The following is an 8,542-nucleotide window of genomic DNA, read 5'->3' as shown; positions in this document are numbered from 1 at the left end:
TAAAATAATTATTAAAATATAAATTTCTTTTCTTAGGAATAAAGAGATACAAAATAAATTAATTTCTTCGCATCTACTTTATCAATTTGATATATAATTCAGTCACGAACATAGAAACTAATTTCATGTATTTGGATAATAGTGAAATATAAGTGCATTTTTTTGGATTATAGTGAAATATAAGTGCATTTTTATTATTATAGTTGAATATGCCAATTCAAGAGTTTGAAAAGATAGATACTAACTGTATATTTAGATTATAGTGAAATATAAGTACATTTTTTAAAAGTCTAAATAAATTCTATTAAACTTTAAAATGAGGCATAAGTTATGTCAATTCAAGAGTTTGATAAACATTCGGTATAAACAACCATAAAAAGAGCGGTAGAGCCAAATGCCTTATTAAATTATCATATAATAATTGAAATGTAATCTAATTAACAGAACACCTATATCTAAAACATCAACACCACATAAAGAATCTCACTTGCAGATACCGATCAACATAAAAATGAAACATGATTATAAGAAAACAGTTCCACTATCATGTCACTATTTTGCTATTTTCAAAAATTGAATAAAAAAACTTCACCGATACGTGGCTAATATCATGAATAATAAATAGAATAAGTTACAATTCTAAGCATTCACTTCAGGCAGGGGGAAGTATTATCAAACTCTTGCTGTAAAAAAAAAGCAATAAGAGAGCAAATTATTAGGAATAATATGATTTAACCTTAGTAATTAAGCATAATGTAATAGAAAAATACTGCTTACTACATTCAGTTAAAACGAACTAATCTGTTTCATTGAAACAATCTTAATAAAATAAAAAATACAAATTGAAATTAGAGATTCAAAATTCACGATAAACGCACAATTATGTTGAATCTTTAGTAAAATCGAATCAAACTTATATCCTGCATGTGCAAGAGAAACCAATTTAAATCAAATCAAAACATATATTATTGAAACAAAGTTGATAACTTAATGATTGTAGCGGGGTATTCGTTACCATTAGAGATATTGACTAAATCTAAGGTAAACCATACAAGTCGAGTCGCCACCGCACTTCTATTTATCCAAAGAAATGGTTAGAAAGCGAACAAAAACCTAAAATTTTTATCGAATCAAAAACTAGTAAAAATGTCAGAGATCTGGGTAAAAGGGTTGGTTATGCAATGTGAAGGTTTTAAACACCCAAAATATCCTAAGTACTCCTAACGAGCCCTTTTCATACTTGTTGTAAGGTTGATATTTTGTGAAAATTTGTTTGCGCAAACATGATTGAAGAGATGAGAAGAGAATATACAAAGTTATTTACATTTTTGTGTTTGGATGGATAAACTCATTGCCTACGTACCATCTTAAAAAAGATTAGGATCAAAACCTCGTAGTTCGGGGTAAAAATCTCAAAATGAGTTGGTGAATTGATTGGTCAAAAAGCCTTAAGGTCTTTTGTTATCCAAGGGAGAAAACTCAACCTAAAACCACAAATCCACCAAGTGAGGATAGCTTCAACATTCTAGTGAGGGGTTAACTCTATAATAAGCATGGAAGATTCATTGTCCATCACTAAGGATACAAGTGAGTATTACATCTACCACAAGGATAACTCAAACCTAATAGCTAAAGGTTATGAAAGATATTGATTAAGAGAGTGGTCATTGAAGCCACAAAAAGGCATTTGAATGGGTTATATTTACCAATGAAAAGTATGTACAAAATTTGGTCAAAGTTGACTTAGAAGTCCAATTCAAAATAAGTGTTATGAAAAGAAAGTTTGAAAATCAAAAGCATAAGGCTTAGGTTTCTAATGTTTGAAAAGAAGTGTTAAATGTTTGCACAAAAGTTTTGGCTTGGGTTAGAGTGGAGGAAAGAAGAAGAATGGCTAAAGTCCTAATCATACAATAGATAAGGGATAAGAAACAAAACCACACAAGGAGTTCCTCTCTTGAGATCATATTGATGATCCAAGTAGCTCCCATCCTTTGGAATATGCAAGCAAAATAATAGTAAGCTCAAGCAACAATCAAACAAGCCTCTTAAGAGATCCTCAATGCATCTTGTGTCTTTCACTCTGGATGAACATGACAATGGTTCTTCAATTTGAGCTCTCATAGAATCCCCTAGCACAAAAGCACACACATCAAAAGTTCCATAAAGTAAATCAAGAATGGATAAGAGTGAGTTTAGAGGTTTGGTCCTTCTAATCCATCTTTAACATTAAGGTCCTTTTATCCCAATTTGCATAGGGAATATCCTAGAAACTAAGTCTATTTGTCAATTTCTTTCCATTTGGTTCACAATAATCAAAACAAAAGCACAAGCACAATAATATATATACAATTATGTGCTCAAGTGAGCAAAAGGCAAATTGCATTAACATAAACACGTGCTCAAATGAGCAAAGGAAAAAGCAAATGAATAATATGTACAAGAATAATAAATTGCATAAAAGTAAAGAGCAAAAAGTAAAAGGTTAATTGTTAATGGTTAATGTTAGTAGTTAGTGTGCCATAAGGCAAATTTAGCGCTATGTTAAGCAATCGTAATTGGACTTATGTAGAAGTCATAACTATCTGAGGCCGGTCAATAATAATGTAGGCAACAAAACAAGTTAGAAGTCTTGATTAGTGAATCAAGTTCCAACAACTTGTCATGCCAAAAAGAAGATGAGAAATGATCTTGTATTGGTTTAAGTCCTTTGCATGATTTAGGAGACAACCTATCCTTAATGCAAAGCCATTCACTTGATCATTTGATCAAGATGAATTAGATTTGAATCAAGGAAGATTAAACCTAGGGGTGGCAAACGGGCATGCCCGCCCGATTTAGGCCCGCCCCACAAAAGCCCGCAAGAAAACGGGGCGGGGCGGGGCGGTCAAAGGTAGAGATGCGGGCTCACTTACTAGGCCCGCCCCATTTAATGACGGGCATGCGGGCATGCCCGTTATTCTCTTTAAAAAAATCTTTTTCACTCATGATGATATAATTTAAAAAATGTACTCATACATCCTAATACTACTAAAATCTAATAAAGTCTTTGTTAAATAATATATGTAAAAACACACTTGCATTGCATAAAAATCACTATCATTATCCTACATCCAATAATTAAATTCAACAAACCTTAAATTAAATATCACGAATTCAACATAAGTTCAACACCACAAATTCAACAAAAGTTCAACTCCATAAATTCAACAAAAGTTATGAAAGAATTCATAAGTAGTTTTATCTAACACAAAAATCTCTAAATTCTCTACAAACATAAAAGATGCACTCATCAATCTTCATCTACTTCATAAACATATGATACTTCAATTGTAATACTTTTCGCCAAGCTCCCATCATCATTATCTTCATCATCACCCACTACATCTATAAAAAATTTAAGTGTAAGTAACAAAATTATAAGAATCACAAAGTATTAAAAGAAACTTTAATATTTGATTATGTACCAAAACTGTTGAAACCGTGAAGCCAACTGCGAGTACAAATCAATGCCTCTACATTCTTCGACAACAAGCGACTTCTATATTTGTTTAGAATGATCGAACCAATACTGAAAGCAGATTCAGATGCAACAGTAGTAATAGGGATGCCTAACAAATCACGAGCCAATAAAGATAACTCTTTAAACCTATTCCAATTCTCCTTCCACCATTGAAGAACATTCAAGTCATCAAAATTTTGATAACTTAAATCCACACTTGCCTCATCCAAATAAACATCAAGTTGAGACTTTCTGGTCTCTGTTGCAAGTTGTTGTTTGTGTGCTTTCAAATCCTATTATAATAAAAAGGAAAAGAATAGAGACATGTTACAACAGCTTATATTATTAGATCATAACAACATATAATAGAGTAATAGAAACATGAGTAATAGCAATTTGTATACACAACAGCATTCCAAAATCCGAAGTAAGGAAAAATTAGAAAGGAAGTAAACACAATATAATACTAATATATACATAAGCTTAATGTACATATGGTATATTACATATAATTAATATAAAATTAAATATAATGATAATATATAATAGAGTAATAGAAACATGAGTAATAGAAACATGAGTAACAACATTCCAACATGAGTATAGCAATATCGAAAAAGAAGCTGAACGTGAAACATGAGTATATTGGTAATTAAGCTTATATTGAGTATATCAATATCACAACAGCATTCCAAAATCCAAACAGGCTGCCACACCCATTTAATCTACAGCTTATATTGAGTATAGCAATATCAACATTCCAATATCACAACAGCTTATATTGAGTACAGCATTCCAATATCACAACAGCTTATATTGAGTATAGCAATTTCAATTAATCTACATTGACTAACTATATCACATCATAATAAAAACTATATCACATCATAATAGTTAACATCATAATAAAAACTAACTATATCACATCCATTTCAACCGGTGAATCGAGCATCATAACAGGCTGCCACACATATCTACATTAACATCTAACATATAACATGTAACATATTAAAGCAAGTTAATAATTAGAGGAGGCTACATACATTGAACAAACTTTTAGTCAACACGTGTGAACTTGATTCCCCTCTAGTGATGGAAGATGGAGTTTGAGAGGTTGTAGAAGACGAAGTATGAAGGCGACGATATATCTCAAAGAGAGTGTACAATTTCTGTTTGATTTCATTTGTTTTAATTGTTGAGGTAAGTGGATCAACTTTTTCATACATGTATTCCAAAGAGGTAAGCTTAATCCTTGGGTCAAGAACCGCTCCTAGAGCAAGAACCACACTATAATCACTCCAATACTTCTCAAACTTGACCATTATTCTTTCAGCCATGTCTCTTATAAGAGTGTCTTCATCTTTGATGCTTGCCATCAAAACACACTGAATTTTCCAAATTTGCAAAAAATATAAATTGGAAGTAGGATAAGACGTTCCGGAAATTAAGTTTGTTGTCTCATAAAATGGCAACAAGAATGTGCATATCTTATCTCCTATTTTCCAATCTTCTTCGGAAGGGAAAACCTTATAATTATCATCATGAAAACTAAGGCTTGCAAATACACGTCGGTACTTTAATGCACTTTGAAGCATCAAATAAGTAGAATTCCATCTAGTGGAAACATCGTAAGATAAACCAGCCGATGTTTCAATACCGCCAATGAGTTCAATGCATTCCTTGAATTTTTCATTCTACCCTCAGAGCCCTTCACATATTTGACACTTTCCCTAATCTTTTCCAATGCATCACCAATTACTTTCAAACCCTCTTGCACAATCAAATTTAAAACATGCGCTGAGCAACGATAATGAAAGAACTCTCCCTCAGATAATAACCAGTTTTGCAAGACAAGTTGTCTTTTCAAATGAGCTTGCATCACGTCATTAGCAGAAGCATTATCTAATGTGAGTGAAAAAATCTTCTTCTCAATTCCCCAATCTGATAAAAAGTCAAGAATCTTTTTTGACATTTCAGATCCCGTGTGTGGAGGAGGCATATGACAAAAGTTTAGAATCTTACTCTTCAAATTCCAATTGGAATCAACATAATGAGCAGTCAGGCAAATATAACCTTCACTTGTACAAGCTGTCCACATATCAGAAGTTAGTGAAATTCTAGAGGGAATATTAGCTAACTCCTTCTTAAGAGCTTCTTTCTCTGTCTTGAATATTTCATCAACATCAGCCTTAGCGGTATTTCTTGAAATAGGAGAAAATTCAGGGTTCAAATATTTCATCCAATCCCTAATTTTATGAAACTCTACAAATTTATACGGTAAATCATGTGCAATGATTGCAGTAGCACACATTGATCTAGAAACCTTTTTATCTATTGTAAGATTCTTGAGTCTACCTTGCAAGTCCATCAATACTTGATCTACGTCAGCATATTTAATTTTAGTGCACTCCTTCATATGACGATTCAAACTCGTGGTACCATAATTCCTATCGCCACCCTTCAAAATCTTTGAACAACCATTGCACTTAGCCAATGGATTCCCATCTTTATCCGCCCCAAGTTTAGTAAACACTTTCCAACAATCAGCACTTGATGTTTTGGCCTTCTTAGACTTAGGTAAAACATCATCTTCAATTCTTCTTAGTTCATTTACGCCTTGAATTGTTTCATTCTCTAAATCAACCACATTCACTTCATCTACAATTTCATTACCAACGGTTTCGGAATCCATTTCATTTATCACCTATGTATCCAAATAAAAGAAATTAAAATAACATTATAAAACATGCAATCTTAATCTTCCAATTATACATGCACCAAACAAGAACAGTAATATATTAACATTTCAACAAATATATTGAATTGCTCAAACATGCCACTTTTACAATGCATGACATATTGATATTCCTAATGGTGCACATGAATTTTTAGATAGTTAACAACAAAAGCTGGCTTTGAATCGTTTAAAAGAAAGTAATAACAATGCCCAGATTCTGCAGTGAACAACAATGACGGCAAAACCGGCAGCAGGCCAAGCAATGTGCGATGGGACTAATTTGACTTACAAGCCCGAACCGTCAACAACTAAAAAAAACTTAATCAAGCTTAACATAATGTTGTTTGTCATAATCTCGGATATATTTCTACATCTACTGTTTAGCTCTACTGTTTAGCTAATGATGTTGAATCTGTTTTTATGTTTTGGTAAACTGAAAAATATTTTTCACATCCTACATTTTATCATAATGTTGTTTGTCATAATATCAGTTCTATTTTCTGACTTTCTCCCCGGGAGTTTTAATACTTATTACTAAATTTTTTATATTTTCTCAGGTGCCACTTTCTCACATATCTGAAGCTGTATCTAAAAAGGTTGTGCAACAAGTAACTTCAAAATCTCAGGTAACTTATACTAGTCTTCTTTCCCATGAAATAATGGTTGTATTCTTTTATTTTTAATTTCTTTTTCTCCTATGTGAAATCTAATAGTAACGTCACTCACCAACAGAAACCATACTAAGCCAAGGCAGAGCAATATGGTTTTCTGTTCACGACTAAGGGCCAGTGTTCACTTTGGTAGAACCCATGCCTCTAACCTCAAAGACAGGCCTAGCAAATAATCTTGTCCCAAAGAATGATTAAATGTATGACTATAGCAATTTCCTTTACAAGTCCAAATATTCCTTTCCAACCTAAATGGCAAACTCAATAGGGATACTGGATTAGTGAATGATGCTGATGTTTTCTAACATGTGCAACAGTGGCAGTGCAATTTGCAACAGAAACTCAAATGCAAATCCATTTCATTTCTAACCAATTCTTCATTTCTAACTAACTAATGAATTCGAGTTTCACTTTCTAACTACTGTAGAGCAATACTTGTGTTGGTAGACCGGAGGCAGGTATAACATCTAGATGAATAATATTTACTCTAAAGAAGAAAACTTGTTATAATCCAACAAAAAACATTTACTAGATGAATAATATTGTTAATTGTTATTATTGGAAAGGGAAAAAAATCAAAGCCAAAAGAAAGGGGCAACAGAAGTGAGAGTGTGCTGACAAAAATCCTGGAAAGTAAAACTAACTGCCTATTTGGTTTCAAAACCACTGTGTTCATTTCTTGTATTCAATTGTAATAACAACTACCGTTATACCTTGATTTCTGTTTTCATACATTTGTACAGGAAACATTGAAAGCATCTGTTTCGTTGTTTCCAATTTAAGTCTTTGAAAACAGAAAACAATATGTTGTATTTTAATATTTAAAAGAGAAAAATACTCATCAACCACCATTTTATAACATCTAGTAAAACAGGTCCTTAGGAAAGCATCTGTTTTCATACATTTGTACAGGAAATATTGAAAGCATCTAGTAAAACAGGTTCTAGTAAAACAGAAAACAGTATGTTGTATTTTAGATATCAAGCAAAACAGGTCCTTAGGTATTTGCATACTTGTTGGGTTATAACATCTAGTAAATTGAAAGCAATAAAACAGAATTCAGAAATTTAATCTATGTGGTCGACAAAGAGAAAGCTGAAAGTTACCTGAACAGTGTGACCGACAAAGAGAGAGGTGAGACTGGTGGAGAGTGAAACCGTTCCGTTTGTGAGGCTGATGTAATTTCCAGAGAAAGAGAATAACTCAGTGCATCAGTTTGAAAGAAGAGATGAGAGAATGAGAGGTCAATAATGTAAACCTAATTTTGGTAAACCTAATTTATACCCGCCCGCGGGGTGCCCACGACCGCCCTAGGCCCGGCCCGTTTTTCTGTGGGGCGGGGCGGGGCGGACATACATAACTACGCGGGTACAAAATTCAGGCCGGGCCCGCCAAAAATGACGGGTAAAACGGGCATGGCCCGCGGGCCGGGCCCTTTTTGCCACCCCTAATTAAACCTCCCTAATCAATGCTAACTTATCAACCTTTAACTCATTGATAAAAAAAAAGAAAAGAAGAAGAAGAAGAAGATGGATAATGAAAATGAAGAAAATAAAGTGCATTAAGTAAAATGGAATGTACCAATCCATAAATGTTGACCAAAGATAAGGAGAGTCAAGGTCAAACTCTAAAAAACAG

At 33.1% G+C, this 8,542-nt stretch overlaps 1 protein-coding gene across 1 annotated transcript; it reads right to left on the bottom strand.

The window, feature by feature from the left end:
* Positions 1-4,415: 4,415 nt before the first annotated feature.
* LOC127130469 (zinc finger BED domain-containing protein RICESLEEPER 1-like) lies at positions 4,416-6,352 on the bottom strand. Its single transcript, XM_051059475.1, has 4 exons — positions 6,272-6,352; positions 5,157-6,203; positions 4,543-4,884; positions 4,416-4,460 (listed from the first exon to the last, which is right to left on the bottom strand). The coding sequence occupies exons 1-4, from the start codon at positions 6,350-6,352 to the stop codon at positions 4,416-4,418; spliced, it is 1,515 nt and encodes a 504-aa protein (XP_050915432.1).
* Between the last annotated feature and the right edge of the window lie 2,190 nt (positions 6,353-8,542).

The sequence above is a fragment of the Lathyrus oleraceus genome, chromosome 3 (genome assembly GCF_024323335.1).
Source record: "Lathyrus oleraceus cultivar Zhongwan6 chromosome 3, CAAS_Psat_ZW6_1.0, whole genome shotgun sequence".
Classification (NCBI taxonomy): domain Eukaryota; kingdom Viridiplantae; phylum Streptophyta; class Magnoliopsida; order Fabales; family Fabaceae; genus Lathyrus; species Lathyrus oleraceus.
The sequence above is the reverse complement of the archived record's forward strand: the minus strand, read 5'-3'. Positions and strand labels throughout refer to the sequence as shown.

Coding starts and splice junctions, on each gene's coding strand:
- LOC127130469 (XM_051059475.1), bottom strand. CDS start 6,352: ATGCATTGTAAAAGTGGCATGTTTGAGCAATTCAATATATTTGTTGAA. Junction 6,204..6,271: donor ACTGTTCTTGTTTGGTGCAT/GTATAATTGGAA, acceptor TTGGATACATAG/GTGATAAATGAAATGGATTC. Junction 4,885..5,156: donor ATGCATTGAACTCATTGGCG/GTATTGAAACAT, acceptor TGGAAAATTCAG/TGTGTTTTGATGGCAAGCAT.